The 17,428-nt window shown below is 39.2% G+C and overlaps 1 protein-coding gene across 5 annotated transcripts in view; it reads right to left on the reverse strand.

Moving 5' to 3' along the window:
• The window catches only part of tbl1xr1a (TBL1X/Y related 1a), a 192,223-nt gene that overhangs the window by 14,099 nt on the left and 160,696 nt on the right, over positions 1-17,428 (reverse strand). For 4 of the 5 annotated variants that reach the window (XM_080185618.1, XM_080185616.1, XM_080185615.1 and 1 more), the window contains 9 exons: positions 15,585-15,683; positions 13,904-14,049; positions 10,426-10,645; positions 9,952-10,047; positions 8,755-8,887; positions 8,311-8,452; positions 6,569-6,632; positions 3,567-3,664; positions 3,397-3,457 (listed from right to left, as the gene is read on the reverse strand). In XM_080185618.1, the coding sequence (XP_080041744.1) occupies positions 3,397-3,457; positions 3,567-3,664; positions 6,569-6,632; positions 8,311-8,452; positions 8,755-8,887; positions 9,952-10,047; positions 10,426-10,645; positions 13,904-14,049; positions 15,585-15,642 (1,018 nt within the window). In that variant the 5' untranslated portion in view covers positions 15,643-15,683. The remainder of the gene's footprint in view (positions 1-3,396; positions 3,458-3,566; positions 3,665-6,568; positions 6,633-8,310; positions 8,453-8,754; positions 8,888-9,951; positions 10,048-10,425; positions 10,646-13,903; positions 14,050-15,584; positions 15,684-17,428) is intronic. The other variant, XM_080185619.1, reaches the window with a different exon arrangement.

Genomic DNA, 17,428 nt, shown 5'->3' on the forward strand with positions numbered 1-17,428 from the left:
TTGTCGGTACAAACTCAATGGGCCAAATGGCCTTTTTCTATACGGTAGGATTTCTATGATTCTATGAAGTGGGTAGGTTACAGAAATGTAAACATGAATTTCATATACATAAATGCTAGTCAATTATTAACTTGATGATTTAAATTGAAATTGGAACGGTCTCTTAGCGAATAGTTCAGAGCTATTAAATGTTTAAATTTCATCTACTTACCAACTCAACAAAAACAATTATGAAGATCATTCCTCCGGAGGCTAGGCATGTATATCTCCCTAACGGGATAACTTGACCCAAATCACCATTAGTGATGATTACAATTTAAAAATGCACCTGGCACTTGTACTACCATGATTTTGCTCTAAAGGCAAATCATGTTTAAAATTAATGTAGTGAAATATATATTGAGAAGCACAACCAATTAATCAACCTTAAATCAGACCACTTTTTTCAGAAACCACTGTTGTTTCTTTGACTACATGCATTTGATTATATCAATTACACCATTTCTTTCAAAAAAACATCTACCAGTCTAAAATTGAATGGAGCTTATTTGGTTATAGTTAAAATATTTATTTAAGCCAATGCCAATCAACACCTTCCAAAGGATTTAGAACAAATCCACCATCCTGAATTCATTTAGGATCCATATTAATTTTGACACACACCAATCATCTTTGGTAAGCAAGTTTCGTTCAGGTGCAGATTTTGGCTCTACCTGGGGGAAGAGGGAGACAGGGAGGTAGGGTCCTGACTGGTGCAGGGGTTGATGGAACCAGCTGAGGTTATTGCCTTGGAGCTGACCCTGAGGTACACTTGCATCGTAGTCAACCCCATGGTAGGGGATGGGAGTTATCAGAGCGCCAAAAGTAGGACCACACCACATGTTGGGTCACTGGCTGCCATCAGGAAATAACATTGGGGAAGGTGGTCAAATCTTCAATGGAGAAAATACCCAGAGGCTGCAGCTATTCCTCTGCTCCTTGGAAGCATTCACCTGCCATTTTCACTACAGGATATGACCAGGAACACTATACGATAAGGTAAGTTTATGCCTTCTCACAGTTTCACTTCCCCTCTGCATAATATCAAATCTATTAGACATTGATTTATTTTATGTTCTGTATCGCCTGATGCAAGTTATCTTACACACAAGGTTAATTTTAGGTGTGGAGCACTTAATTTCAAATTTCTGCTAAATATTGCAGTCCACCTCCACGAAGCAATGGAGAATCCAGTTCACGATTAAGATTGTGCGTGGTATTATATTGACAGAGTATTCTATTTAGGCATCTTAAATTGACAAAGAAAGTTTCAATCTAATAGTGACAATAAAATTATATTGATACTATGTTTCACTCAAATGGCCAAAACAATTTTTGTAAAATAAAAAAAGTTAAATATATTGCTCTCACTTGCCAAATAGCAGGGAAATGTTAAAGAGTTAAGAGTGTAACACAAAATATCAATGCAAACCATATGTTGCTTGTTAAGGACTGTGAAATTAAATTCATGTCTCACAATTACAAGCATGTACAATGTGTTACAATAAACTAACATTGGTGTTTAGATTTGACATTTAACTTGATAAATGCAAGAAAGGTTGTTTTCATATAGTGTGGGCATTAGTCATATGACAGTACAACAATACGTTTTCTTGTTTTCTGGTTCACATTGATTGGTATATCTTTATGTCTAATACCTTTTAGTATTTTAAATGAAGTTCAGTCCAAATGCTGATTTAAACTAAGCACACAGGATGAATGGCCACACAATGGCAGTACAAATGTTGCAGATTGCTGCATTCTGGAGCACATTATATCCCATACCTTGTATGTGATTGGCTCGCTCCTACATTGCTTGTAAATGTCTCACAATCAATTCAGCTGAAAAAAAAGTGTGCCATGGAGTTGTTTTTCTTAGTGTATTGTGCCAGGTTACAGAAAAGGTTGGGTTCTAGATGGTGGTGGTTGTGGGTTCAGAAGGTACTGTCCAAGGAACCTTGCTGAGTTCCTGCAGTGCACCTTGTAGATGATACACAGTAGCAGCAGTGTGTATCAGTAGTGGAGAGAACAAATGTTTGTGGAAGGGATGTCAACCCAGTGGACTGCTTTGTCCTGGATGATATTGAGCTTCTTGAGTGTTGTTGAAGCTGCACTCATCCAGGCAATATTTATATGGCTAGTTCAGTTAGGTTTCTGGTCAATGGTAACCCCAGGATGTTGATAATCAGAGATCCAGTGATGGTAATGCCATTGAATGTCATGGAGCAATGGTTAGATTCTCTCTTGTTGGTAATTGTATGTCCAGAGTATTATTAGCCTCTTGTCAGTCCAAGCTTGGATAATGTTCAGGTCCTGTTGCATTTGGACATGAACTGCTTCAGTATCTGAGGAATTGCAAACACTGCTGTACATTGTGAATCATCAGAGAACATCCGCACTTCTACTCTATGATGGAAGGAGAGTCACTGGTGAAGCAGCTGAGGGTGATTGGGCCTAGGAACTCCCCTGAGGAACTTCTGCACTGATGTTCTGAAACTGAGATGATTGACCTCCAACAACCATAAACATCCATCTTCCTTTTTATGAGGTACGGCTGATCAGAGAGCCAAGGCATGTCATGTCTAATTAACTAATCTAGTTGACCTTCCTTTTTAAAAAGTGTGTCCATGTGGGTGATGAAAACTGATAGGATCAGTGATTTCAAAATAAAGTCAGAGGAGCACTTAAGGAAATAAACTTACAGGACTATAGGATACAACGGGGGACTAACTGGATTGCTTCACATGGAGCTGGCATAAACATGATGGACCAAATAGCCTCCATGTCATGTGTAACTCTGACAGGCCGCTGACACTGTAGGTAAGGAAGCATCAAAAACTTTTTCTCTAATTAATGAGAAAAATGAATTAATTTGTCCGATTAATGCAGTTTCATCCTGCCTCTTGATTCTTATTTGTATTTGCACCGTTTTCTTTTTGTAGCACTGCCTGTGTTTTTGAACTTGGCTTTCATTTACAGAATTAATTTCCTGACTTTGCTTTCCCATTATTGAAGTGATTTATTTAAAACATGCTGAAACTGCCTCATGCAGCAACAAAAAGGTCTGTAGATTACTTAAAATCTCTCCTTTCTATCGGCAATGGCCAATACCCACCTATATATACACTTCAACAGAATCCTACTGACAATCAAGTCATTGAGCAAGTCACTGCTTAAGATTAAGACCATCAATCAAAGTTAATGAGAATCCCCAGCATCCCATGAAAAAATGACACATTAAATTCATTCAGCAGAGAGGGAAGGAATCAAATAGCTCTTAAGCTCATTCTGTGCCAAAAGAAACAAAATTTAAATCAGATAGTTTTAAACAATGCATTAAGTTTTCTAAAAGCTTACCAGAGTGGAAAGGGAACTGCTGTTTGGCCTCTCCAGTGTGCGCGTCCCAAATAATCGTTGTCTTCATGAAACAAAATCAAAGAATTAGTAACATGAAGCAGATACAAAAATGAATAAATTACTGGGAAGTAATACGTGTGTTGAAGTAATGAAATTATTTCAGAATCTACCTTGTCCACTCCTGCACTAAGGATAAAATTTCCTTTCTTGTTCCATTTTAATGCAAATATCGGTCCTTTATGTTGACCCAAGGTACTAGCAAGGTTACCTTAAAGAATGACAAAGATTACATTTAAAAACATGAAGACAACAAAAAAAAGTTACCAGATCTTCATTGGCAACTTGTACAGTGAATAAAATAATCTATAGTCAACAAAAGTTAATGCCAAATTGATATTAATATTAATCACTTCACAGACGAACTATATAGCACCTGAGGTGACCCAAACGACCCAAATTTTTTAACCACTACAGGTCTTTCCTTGGAGGCCAACATCTGAAATAATTGAATCATTTCACTCAAAGGTGTAATATAGCACTTACATTTGGTGGTGATGTATCTATATTACTGAAATATTAGCAAAGCCACATGATACCAGACTTGGTTACTTTTTTAATGAACAATCAAATGCCCACTTAAGGTGATGCATACTGCAATTGTTTTCAGAACTCATCAGCAGTTAAACAAAAGCTGAGCTTTACATAATAGATGTGGTATAAAGTGGTGCCACTTGCAAAGTCGGGCTGCAATGACATCATCTGTTGGGTACAATTGAAACCAACAGTTAGGATCAGTTTTAGATGTATTGGAAATCAAAGCCAACTCTCCTCTACAGATCCATCTGTCACTGATGATAAATGCCTAGCATACATCAAAAGATGGCTGAAGGCACCAGATGCTGCAAAGACTATGGGGCCCTGACAGCATTCCAACAATAGTTACAGACTCATGCTTCAGAACCAGCTGCGCTCCTAGCCAAACTATTCCAGTTCGGCTACAAAACTATCCAATAAATGTGTGAAATTATGCAGGATGTCCTGTCCACAAAAAGAACAAACCCAATCCAGCCAATTACCACCCTATCAGTCTCCTCTGGGTCATCAGTAAACTTGATGTGGAGATGCCGCGTTGGACTGAAGTAAACACAGTAAGAAGTCTGAGTTTACTATCAAATAAATCGGTTAGACTTAAACCTGGTGTTGTCAGACTTCGTCAGTAAACTGACAGAAGATATTTTTAATGGTGCTAGCAAACAGCACTTGCATGGGGATAACCTGCTCACTAAAGCTCAATTTGGCTTCTGACAGGACCACCCAGCTCCTAACCTCATCGTAATCTTGGTCCAGACAGGGACAAAAGTCACCTCATCTCTGAAATTCGAGTTTTTGTCCTCGATACCAAGGCTGCATTTGACCAAGTGTAACATCAAGAAACCTTGGCATAATTTAAGCCAGTGGGAATCAGCAGGAAATCTTGCCACTGGTTGGATATTACCTAGCACAAAAGGAAGCTGGTTGTGATTGTCGGAAGCCAACCGTCTCATTCCCAGAATGTCCTAGACCCAACCATCAGCTGCTTCATCAATGACCTTCCTTCCAACATAAGGTCAGAAATGGGGATGGCCACTTAATGAACGCACACGGATCAGCACCATTCATGACTCCTCCGAGGCGGAATGAATCTGTGCCCATATGCAGCAAAACCTGGACAACATTCAGGCTTGGGCTGATAAATGGCAAGTGACATTCGGGCCACAAAAATGCCATGCAATGAACATCTAACAAGAGAGAATCTAACCACCACCCCTGGACATTCAATGGCATTATAATCACTAAATCACCCACTATCAACACCCTGGGGGCCACCACTGACCAGAAACACAACTGGACTAGCCATATAAACACTAACTACAAGAGCAAGTCGAAGACTGGAAATTCTGAAGCAAGTCACTCACCTCCTGACTCCCAAATCCTGCCACCATTTACAAGGCACAAGTCAAGAGAGTGATGGAAAACTCCCCATTTGCCCGTGATGGAAAACTCCCCATTTGCAGTCCAGCTCCAACAAAACTCAAGCAGTTCGACACCATCCAGGACCCGACTGAAATTTTAAATTCCATCAACAGCACTTCCAAACCTATGATCTCTACTACCGAGAAGGACAAGGGCAGCATATGCATAAGAACACCACCACCACCTGCAAATTCTCCTCCAAGTCATGATAATTCCAACTTGGAAATGTTCTTACACTGTCACTAGATTAAAATCCTGAAACTCTGCATGGAGTATACACTACATGGACTACAACAACTTAAGAAGGCATCTCACCACAACCTTTTCAGGAGTAATTAGGGATGGGTAACAAATGATGTGTAACAAAGAATTGGTAAACATGAAGAAGACATTACAGGGAGGGCAAGAAACATTAATATTATGTTCCCCAACAGGGTTGCAAAGAACTAAGCAGTTGGTATTTATTTTGTACACCTTCAATTGGGTACATGTTACGTAGTCAGAACCATGGTAGCAATACACGCATAATTAGGCGGAAGTTGTGTATCTCACCATACCACTTAAGAATTCCCAGCATCTGCTGTCCATCTCATGAAAGATCAAACCCTGCACTGTTAGCTGCTTAATAACCAAAATCAGCAACTAGCCTCTTTGCATGTATGTGTGCTCGTGGTCACTTAGGGGTTGTGACGAATGGAGGAGGAGAGAGAAAGTTTGATCCACCATTTGATTCCAAAGTTCATCCACTTCAATGATAAGCCTGGATGATCAGATACTGGGGTCTCAAGGAGGTTCGAAGAACTAATGACCGTTGTTTGTAATTGGACAATCATTCTGGATTGTTAATGGAACCTGATGGGATAAACATATCAGTGGGGGTGAGATTCTTCCTACACAATTCTAGACAATCCTGCAAGATCATAAAAAGCTACAAGGAGCAACACGAGTAAAGGATTTCCTCTGTAGGCATGAAAAGGAAAAACACACAACATGCAAGTTTTCCTGGGCTGGGTTTTACCCTTCCTAAAGGCCACTTGAGTAACATTGATGAGGCCTAGGAACAGACCACATCTATACTATCTGTGGTATAATGCATAGCAGAAAGTAAAACTGGATCAAATAAACAGGGCTCAAGTAAATACACAAGAATAAATCTCACCATCTTTTGTCCATATTCTTGCAAATCCATCATATGAACCTGTTGCTAGAAGTGTGCCTTCACTCTAAGATAATGGAAAATAACATGAATAATTATACCCAACTAAGCTAGTAAGAAAGTACACATTCAGCAAATAGCTGAGTCATTATCACTAATTCTATTGAAGTAAGCTAATTGCAGCTAAAAGCAACAACTGGGCTCAGTGCCATTGGTTGGAGAGAAAAAAAGTCAGTCATTATTTTTGCCCCTAAAGACTATGCAGTGATCCTAGTTAGAAATGCATGTGCTTTAACATCAGGTAGGCAGGTCTGGACTCCGTTTTGAAGCCCACTATAGATGAACAGTCTTTACTGTCAATTCAGAGACAAATGTTAACCAACTGCTTGAGAACCCATTCAGGTTGAAATAACTGCTAAATTCAAGAAAATGGCATCATTCAGACAAATTTGTAGAAATCCACACAACAGGTACCTGTAAATGGAATAAAATGTTTAGTATCATTGGGTTGAGGGTAACTGGAGATACAGCGGGTTAAGTTATACAACTACCCGCAGACAGGAGAGATAAGTTGGTGGAAGTGTAAATGAGGGTACCATTCCATCAGTAGCGTGCTTGCCAACCTGCCTCCACCCTGACTTTACAAGCACCAGCCGGTGGGTCGCTCACCCATGACCCAATTGAGGCTTGAGGGCAATTAATGCCCAATTAACAGCCTTATTCCACCACGTTCTGATTTAACAGATGGTGAGTGAGGCCGACAGTCAATGTGCAGCCCAGAAGATTTAAACCTGAAGGGTACTGATGTCTTTTGCCAGGCTACAAGTGCCAATCGGAGGCCTCTCCCCATGTTCACCCTCCATAATTCCCTCCTTCCTGGGCAGTATTGGCAGTGGCCACCTATGGCCAAAGGGGGTTCTGTTGTGTGCAGCTACTGACCTTCAACTGCCCAGAGTATTATGAGTTAAGACCTCTTCCTGGAGACAGATGGAAGTCTCATTTTATACTAACTGAGGAATGTCAACCAAAAAACATTGAAGTGGGACAAGCCAGCTAAGGGGAGGTATGCTTGCCTATAATGTCTATGTTGGGATGCTGGCAGCCCACCCTCGGCATATAGTTCAGTGCATTATTTTTGTGCACGAGCTGGAATTTAACTCCCTATGTATCATATGCTTTACAATAGCTGGGATAATGGTCAATTTACAACTTGAAGGTAAAACTATTTTCATCAGTACAAAGGAACGTAATTGAAGATGTGAACACAAAACACATGGGTACAGAAACAGTTTTGCATTCATAGATTATGAACTTCGAGAGTCAAAGAATTTCATCATTTAAGATGTCATCCATTCATCTGGATGGATACATAAAGAGGGAGGGAATATAGAGGGATCCCAACTGATAAGTGCAGAAGGTTTTTTTTAAAAAAATAAGTGTTAGGGTATCATGCTCGGCATAGGCTTGGACAGCCGAAGGGCCTGTTCCTGTGCTGTACCTTTCTTTGTTCTAATGCATAGAGGCCCAATCAAACATCGGGAAGTGTGTCCTTGTAAAATCTGATTATACAAATTTCCCAATCTTTGATAGAAAAGCCACAATCTGCAGATACAAAGGAATCTTCCTGATAAAGAACAGCTAATCGTTATAATTATTGGAATTTATAAATCTTACATACATGTTTAAAACAAAATTACTTAAATCTTCAGCAATTTTACATAGTACAGATTGGATTTTACACTTACATTCCAGTCTAAAGATGTAACATCTTTGTTGCTTGGTACATCTTGTCCTCCTTCCCTTATGCAGTGTCTAAGTACTAATTGGGTGGGACCACCACTACTATTTTCACTAAGATTCCATATCCGTGCTGTTGAGTCTCCCGATCTAAGGGGTAAATTTGAAAAAAACTAATCACATTTAAGCTGCAAGTTACAAATTTCTGCAGAATGCTTTCTCAAGTATCATGATTAAAGATAGTTTACTATTAAACCAAACAACTAACAAGGTTGATACTTTGCAGATCTGGTGCATTTGAAAATTACTGAAAAACAATCAATCCTTTATCAAGCTAGTTGTTAAGGTTTAGTCATGAACCAAGTACATCCAACAATTTTTTATAATGATTTATTTCATTCCAGACACTGATGTGTGTTATGACACAGTTGCTATTGCTAGAGAGAGCTCACCCAGATGCCAAGAGGTCACTGACTGGATTCCAAGCACATATGAAAACCTCCGATTCATGGCCGCGCAATACCATAGCTTTATTGGATGGAATATCCACATCTACATCAACTTCCATCATATCCGTATGGTTATCTATGTTTTTTTTAGAATGGAAGAATTGAAATGTGTTGAGTAATCACAAGGGAAAAAATGGGACTGAAAGATTAATGCAAACGCCTGACAAAACTGAACATTTATTAGATGTTCTGAAATAGGTTACGTGAGTCATGCCTAGGTCTGTGAATCAATAGTGACATTCAAACAAAATAAATAATGTGCTTGATTCAAGTTTCTAATAGTCAAAAGCATCTCTAAATAAATTATGGACAATGCAGCTAAACCAGGGACAATCATTTATCACAAACCGTAATAGGAATTATTATACATCATTATGGATTATCTTTAAAAATGTTTTCCTTTTCTGCTTTCTTTGTAATGTAAAAATGTCAAGTTTGTTTTATTTCAAATATGAAACCAAATGTAATTTGGTCTTTTTACTCCCTGGAATTTTATTCAGAAACAATTACTTTTTGGTTTGAAATGAACCATATTTTGTGCAGTCTCCTGGGTGTAAACATGCCTTAAAAGGACATGTCAAATTCAGGATTTTACTTCTCACCTTTGCTCACCTTATGAATTAATGCAAAATACAATGAAAAACACTGCCCCACTTTAAACAAAAAGCTAAACAATGCAAATGCTGGAAATCTGAAAGCAATAAAAAAAGTGAAAATATTCAGATCAAGCAGCTTCTGTGGAGAAGCAAAAGTCAGTCAGTCAGACAATGTTTCATGTCTAAAACCTCTCCTTTTTAGCTTGAAATAATCAGCTTACTTGTGTTGCCTCAAGCTTCAGACACCTCCCTCATATCAAGCCCAGTGGTTTTAACAGCAGGTCTGAATAGAAAAAGCTCTAAGGTCTCAAGTAATGCCAGAAAGAAATATCCAATGGCTAGGGAAGCTGCAGGCAAGCACTGAGAAATCTGAGTCCAGGGACCAAAAAGTCTTTTTATATTTTATAATATTATTTAAATTCCTGGTCATAGAAACAGTTCACTTGCAAACAGATTGGCACACTGTGTTTCAGTGATAATGAATTTTAGTCCCAGAAATTGGACTGTGCCCAAGTTGTGAATAGAATCAGCGAGCAACGGGCACCTTTCACAGATCCAGAGGTAGCTCTATCATTCGCAGATCCTGAAGTAGCTTGCTGGGTGGGGATGCTAGTCTGCCAGGTGAGGACATCAGAGAAGTCTGGAAGGGAAGGGTAGGACAATCGGTAAAGGGGCGAGCAGCGACTGGCAGCAGTCTATGGTTTTAATAGGGAGCCAAAAGGAACACTTCTGCCCCACATGGCTCCCTAATATGGTAAATAAGAAAGTCAAAATTTACTTTTCAGGTGGCAGCCTCCAGTGGTCCCTTTAAGGACCACTGGCTTGGCTTCAATTACCTGAAGAAACTGACTGCAATGTGCAACATGCTTGCTGTAGTCAGCCACAGTCCTATTCCTCAAAGGGGCCCAAAACAGGTGTTAGATGCCCGATTTTTAAAAGTGCACTTTTTTCCCTTAAGATACACAAAATGAGATGGAAAACTAGAACAGAAAATGTTCCTGTTCTCATTTCTACTTACTAGTAACAGTGTGCCCTCCATTCTCCTCTCCATTTGCAGTATTCTCCCCATTCTTTGCAGCCCCTTGAGTAACTGCAGCAGCGGCGGCAGCGGCTGCTGCTGCTTGTTGTTGCTGCAACTTGTCTCTGTAAGCCTGCTGTCTTGTCTGCACCACATCAGGCATTACAGCGTCAATTAAAGAAAGGGACTCAATAGGCCTCCCGTCAAATAGTGTGCCATCCTAGAACAGAAAGCTATGACTCAGAATAAACATCTCGTTTTCGTTAACATTTAAAAAGGCACATTCCACCAATATTGTTTTGAATTGAATATCAAGGCAAGGTGATTGCAAAACAAAAAGCTACCTTCAGAGGGCTACAGGAAAAATACATCAGCAGAATTTTCTTCTATTTGGCTAGCCACATTGGATACTGAATTATCATAGCATACACTGCTGATAATTTTCAGCAAGTGAAGATTAAGTTGCTTGCAATTTACATTAAGCAGTAATCATTCCAATACACACAAAATTACAATCAAGTTGAATATTAACCTTCTGGACAGCAAATTACTTCAGGTTATTTTTGGAATGCAGCAGATTGGCAAACACTTTCTGATGCATATATTTTACTTTGGTGAAGGTGGGGGTGAGGGGGAACATAGGAGGAGGAAAGAAATAGCACAAAAGCTAGGTCAGGGAAGAAAAATATTTAAATGTAAGAGTACAACAGTATCGTGCGCAACTGAAGACCTATCCCAAAACTAAACTGTGGTGCCTTTCGCATTTTCAAATTTCTTGTTAAAACCGTACTTCAATGCTATCAACAAATCAATGGTGAAGTAAGTTGAAGGTTATTCTTTAACAAATTAATGAGATAATTGCTATATGAGTTTAGGGTGGAAAAAAACACTCACTTGGGTGGCATGGTGTCACAGTGGCTAGCACTGCTGCCTCAGTGCCAGAGACCCAGGTTTGATTCCCGGCTTGGGTGACTGTGTGTAATGTTTGCATGTTCTCCTCGTGTCTGCATGGGTTTCCTCCCAGTGCTCCAGTTTCCTCCCACACTCCAAAAGATGTGCAGGTTAGGTTGATTAGCCATGCTAAATTACCCTTAGTGTTAGCAGCCTAGCAGGGATTGTTGTTGGTGCAGGCTTGATGGGTCGAATGGTCTTCTGCACTGTAGGATTCTATGAATCTGGCATGCTCTTGTTTGCAAATTTAGGTTCAGCAGATTAGACTAGATGACACAGTTATTGAGTAGCTAAGCCAAGGGTGCCAAATTCAGAATTGCATTTAAGAAATATGGATGACTGAAAGCCGCATACAAGGCACTTTAGGAAAAAAATCATAATCCCACCAAAACAAACTAAGTTAGCTTAGCAACTATGACCAGACAGCGCTAATGTAACATTCAAGATAAAAGATGTAAAACTAATGTTGAAACTAGCTGGAGAGAGACGACATGCCTATCCTTTTTATTCTATTCTATACCATAAGGCTTTAGTGTTTTAATTTGGCCAGAAACAAAACTTAAATTCTCTTCTATTAATTGCAAAAAGGAGTTAGTTCCCAGCAGCTTGCTTTCGCATGGTTCTTTTACAAATATTCCAGGAAAAGAAAACGCAAGAAGCTTAAGGGTGGGGCAGAGAAAAGGGTATATTGTGCAACTGACCATTTCAGAAGACTAAATGAGAGCGAAGTGGTATAGTCCATAAGCAGGTTGCAAAGCGATGAGAAATGTGTGGGTATGATTTTTAAATTTTATATTCTGGGCATATTAAGCTAACATATGTAAGCACAGAGACAGGAAACAGACAAAAGGGACATGATACAGATAGTCAAATATTGGGCAACTTTAAGTTTCTATATAGTGAAGGATGGGAGAATATTGAAACAGTTGAGGATAGTGGTGAAAAAACTATGCATAAGTGCTGCACCTAATGGCATTAAGACAGAAAGCAGAGACAAACAATGCTGATAGAATCATAGAATCCCTACAGTGCAGAAGGAGGCCATTCAGCCCATCAAGTCTGCACCAACGACAATCCCACCCAGGTCCTATTCCCATAGCCCCACATACTTACCTTGCTAATCCTATGACACTAGGGTCAATTTAGCATGGCCGATGTACCTAACCCGCACGTCTTTGGACTATGGGAGGGAACCGGAACATCAGGAGGAAACCCATGCAGATACAGGGAGAATGTGCAAACTCTGCACAGACAGTGACCTGAGGCTGGAATTGAACCTGGGTCCTTGGCACTGTGAAATAGCAGCGCTAACCACTGTGCCACTGTGGTATATCAGAAGGAAGTGATATTGGTGCTAAATTAGATGATAAGTTTGAAATTTGCCTCAGAGCTGAATAGGCTAGCAGCAATGTTTTAAATTCTCACTAAGCCTGAGCAAATAGCAGAGAGGGATGGAATCAACAGCAAAAAAAACTTGCATTTATGGCAAGAACCAAAATCAATAGATTCAGTTTTCTCAATATTCTGTTGGAAGAAGTTTGGACTCAACCTGAACATGTCAAACATGCATTCTCATAGTTTGGAGATGGATGTAGGGTCAAGAGACGTAGCAGAGGGGTACACTTGGATATTAGCTGCAATAATAATGAAATGGAGTTCATGTTTACGACTGATGCAACCAGGGCAGCATGTAGGTGAGAAAGAAATGCGACAGGGAATAAATCCTTGGAGGTTCAGGCTTCTATAACATAGGTGTAGAAAGAAAAGACATTACTATAGGTGCAGGGGAATGAGAAGAGATCAGAAAGTATTTGGCAATGATGGTCTCACTACACCTTGGCTATTTGGCTGATCAAAGTGAAGGAAGGAATGTGTGGGCAAGCAAGGAGGTTCAGGTGTGAACCTGTCACCCATGTTTCTGAAAATGGCAAGGTGAGTCAACCATGACTTTACTGACAAAGGTGGTGTTCACATTTTTGCTTTTAGTAGTAAAGTATAACACAATCAATGGTTTAGGATTTATGATGATACGATAAAAGTTGAAAGATATATAGTGTAAACTAGATCCAAGTTAAAATGATCAAAAGATCAATACACAACAGTAAAATCCACTTTGCTAACTAAGGAAAACACACTTAAACTAAAATAGCTAACTAAACCAGTCTCCTAATACCATAAATTACTACTGCACCTAATCGATACATCTTTTTCCAAAAACAAAAAAAAAATCAGACACAAGTGTAGATGATCTTCCAACCCAATGAATTTCTTTCACTTGTTTTACAGGCTTCAGTCAACATTTTCATTTCAGTACTTTGAAATTACAGGCAGTTCCAGAGTAGACCAAAATATATCTGTGGGATGACCAAAATCAGCATGGAAATTTTCAGTGCAAAAAAACTATAAATTGAAAAAAAAATCTCAAATTATTACAATAAAGTCCAATGAAGTGTGCAACATATATAGTGCTCAATTTTGCTCATCCCACAATTCCAGTCATCCCCTCCCAAGTTTGTTGGATACGAACCTCATTGATACTGACTTCAGCCTCCACATACTGCAAACCTTTTTGTATGATCGAAATGAGAGCTGCTGGTGGCACCAGGGCACCATTAATATTGGACTGACTGATGTGACTCTCTATACCAAATGTGAACGCCGAATGGGAAAAACCTTGGATAATAAAAATAATGATTGACGATAGCTGAAACAATTTGCATTACACACAGCAGTAAACGGGTTATTGATAAGTAATCAATCATGCTTTGTTTCCTCATGTCAAATACGAGATTAATTATTTAGTGGTCACACGGCTTCAGGCCTCATCTGAATACTGAAAATCCTGAAAACGGCGTGCATGTCCTGTTTACAAATATTATCTGCTATAACACATTTCATATCAGGATTTATAATGTAGATCATGCAGATCATGGTTCGTTGATGAACTGGAATATTAAAAATGTCTTTCAAAAATGAAAAAATTCTGGAGCAGCTTCAAACAAAATCAAATTAAAAATTAATTACTTCACAACATTATTAAATTTAGCCACTGAATTGTTTTTGTATCTTTTTTCTTTAATGCTTCTGGACCTTGACCTATCTCAAAAAGCTAGACTTTGACTGAAGGTTTTTTTTTACCTCAATGGTTATCCAGAGTGCTCAACCATATATGTGTTCTGAGCATGCAGTTTTCAAAATTTTCACAAAGCATCATGCGAATTCATGGAGTTGAAGGTTAGAAGGGTGCATCCCTTAATCATTACTCCCCTCTCTCCCAATGAAAGTTAAGAGAATGCATTCTCAAAGCTTTACTTCAAGCGAGTCATTCAACAAGTTCTGCTCAAAGAACAAAACCTGTATTCAGAATAACAAGCCTCAACACTACATTTTCAGTGTTCCCCAATCCTAGGATCACTCCCACTGCCAGAACCCAAGAATTTCCCCACCCCCATCCAATTCTCCTTGATCCCATTCTTCTCCAAACCTCTTCCTCAAATGTTCCTCTAACTCCAACATTTCCAATGCTCTCAGAGCCTAAAGCTCCTTTGAGGATAAATGCACCCTCACACCCAATTCTAATATCCACACCTACATATACATTAACAATCTAATTTCAAACATCGAAATAGAATAATGGAGTTTGAGGGGGTGGGGGTGTGGTAATTGGACAGTTGTAAAATCACATTGTTGCTCACGCTGTTCACATTTTATCTTAGAAGTTTACAATTGTTTTACTAAGTACATGTGTGGTAAGTACAAAGACCTGGAAATTGGGTAGTAGCCAAGGTATTTTCCAGCTGCCACCACGATCTCTTGGATGCATAAAATAACATGCATCAAGTATGTCACCCATCATACTGATAGGACAAACAAGAGGCAATCTTTGCCCTTGCCTGAAGCAGGTTATGAAAACTAGGGGCCTAACACCTACTTCTAAGCCAGTGTTAACTTCACTCAGGGAAACTGTAACAAAAATAATTATCCACTAAATGGCACCACCCTGTTCAGTGCTATCCTGGGATGCCAACAATCCACCACCCTTGCTCTGCCAGCCAACCCCAGGCTCTGGTCCCCAAACCTTTCCCTGCTCCACCTCCATGACCTCCAGATCCACCCCAAACATTTGGCTACCCACTTCTGCTCTCAGTAGAACAGCTAGGAGGAATTCAAACATTTCAAAGCCTTATTTTAATATTTAATTTACTTACCAGACTCCTGTAGATATCTATATACCAGAAAGTTGACCTCATCACTGCTAATACTCATCTTCAGTCCCACTTAAACCATGAGGTCATTACAGGGTAAGCCTATATACATATAAAAGGTAAAATCACAAAATCATTTTGCATATGCATTACTAGAAAATTAGTCTTGCAAATTAATTTCACTGTTATTCTCCACTTTACTAATCTGCAAGAAAACTGTTCCTCAATTAATCACCATTATGCTAAGATTCAGGATTGCTTACTTATGATACACTAAACCCTAGTAGTTGCTGCAATTCAATTTAATAAAAATGACTTTTCAATTGTTCAGTTATCATAATTTCCTCTGTTTTTCCTGTGAAAAATCACAAGCCAGAGCTTCTATTTCAAAATTCAAATATCTACTGAAGGATTTTTAAACTATTTATTAGCCATTTTGAATAATCTCAGTACATTTGTGAAACAGTTGGTGATCAAGAACGTTACACATGTGACACATCTCAGGATTCAATAATGCTCTTCAGCCAAAATATTTACACACTGTACAAGGGCACATTTTGTGATGGCACTGCAGGTCACTGATGTAAAAAATAACTGGCATATTCAAAATACTATGTGCCGCAAAGAAACAATCAAATTTCCAAAAGATATACATCAGCCTTACAGCCAAGGTTCTCGATTACTTTTATTGGAGATTACAGGGATTCCCTAACAGTCTCTCACATCATGTTTTTAAAAATCAAAGCCACATGATCAAAGTTATGAAATTACATTTGAGGGCTGCTACTGTTCACGTCAATTTGAAAACAATAAATGCGATTAGACTATTATTGCACTCATTCATTTTCTTTCCAGGCTACATGCCCTCAAACAAAACTAACAGACACAGACTTTGCAGTTCAACAATGGCAGACACCAAAGGTCCCATTGGGCCACTTCAGGAAAGTGCTGAATGCTACCAATTCCAATGATATTCATGCCTTTTTACTTAATGCTGATATTAGTGATTATAGAGGCTACCTGGGAGATTTGGCACTATTAAATCGTGGGACTGGGGTCTTCAGTCTCTTCCTCCAGTAGTGGATTTTTGGTTTCTCATCCAGGACTGGGACTTCACACACTCCATCTGCCTGCATCTCCATCTGTGTCTCAACGCACTCACTCTATTTTTCTCTCTCTAGATTTGGGGGGTTATTTCCCTATCTCAGCGTGAACCGAGAGATTCTCTCTCTCGGTCTGTCAGTCTGTGCCTGGTGATTTTACCTCTCTCCATCTGTGCATATGTTTGTGTGCATCTCAGTAAAGGTACCTGTGTTTCTCTTTTGGGGTCTGGTGTCTCTCTGCTGTTCAGCTGGTCTGATTTCAAAGAATGGGTCCTCAGCTCATGATGTCACTCAGGAGCACGGCATCCTTAAGTGGCATGGTTGCAAAGGCAATTTGGCATGTTGGAAGACCTCATTTCTTCTCTCAAAACAGGACTCCAATGATGCAGCAATTAGAAGCTCTCACTGGAATCATTTTCTATCTCTCTACGCGGTCAAGGAAAAAAGTGCTGACCATTTTGAGCTACACATTCTGGACATTTTATGTTGATTTTGAGGAAGCCAAGAGTAGTAACAGGGTTTACCATTCACTTAGAGGCCGACTATTCTAAATACTTTGTAAATAAAATTAAATTTCAGTTTGTAGGAAGTGCCTGCTATGGAAGCTGGCCTTTGTCTTGAAAATAAAAATATAAAAAGTAACTCAAAGTATAACAGGCCCTTTTAAATCAAGAGGCACTTTACAGAAGGCTTAACCAGACTAATACCTAGAATAGGCAAGTTGTCTTACGAGGAAAGTTTGGA

This window comes from Carcharhinus amblyrhynchos, chromosome 3 (genome assembly GCF_965287045.1).
Source record: "Carcharhinus amblyrhynchos chromosome 3, sCarAmb.v2.hapA, whole genome shotgun sequence".
Taxonomy (NCBI): Eukaryota; Metazoa; Chordata; class Chondrichthyes; order Carcharhiniformes; family Carcharhinidae; genus Carcharhinus; species Carcharhinus amblyrhynchos.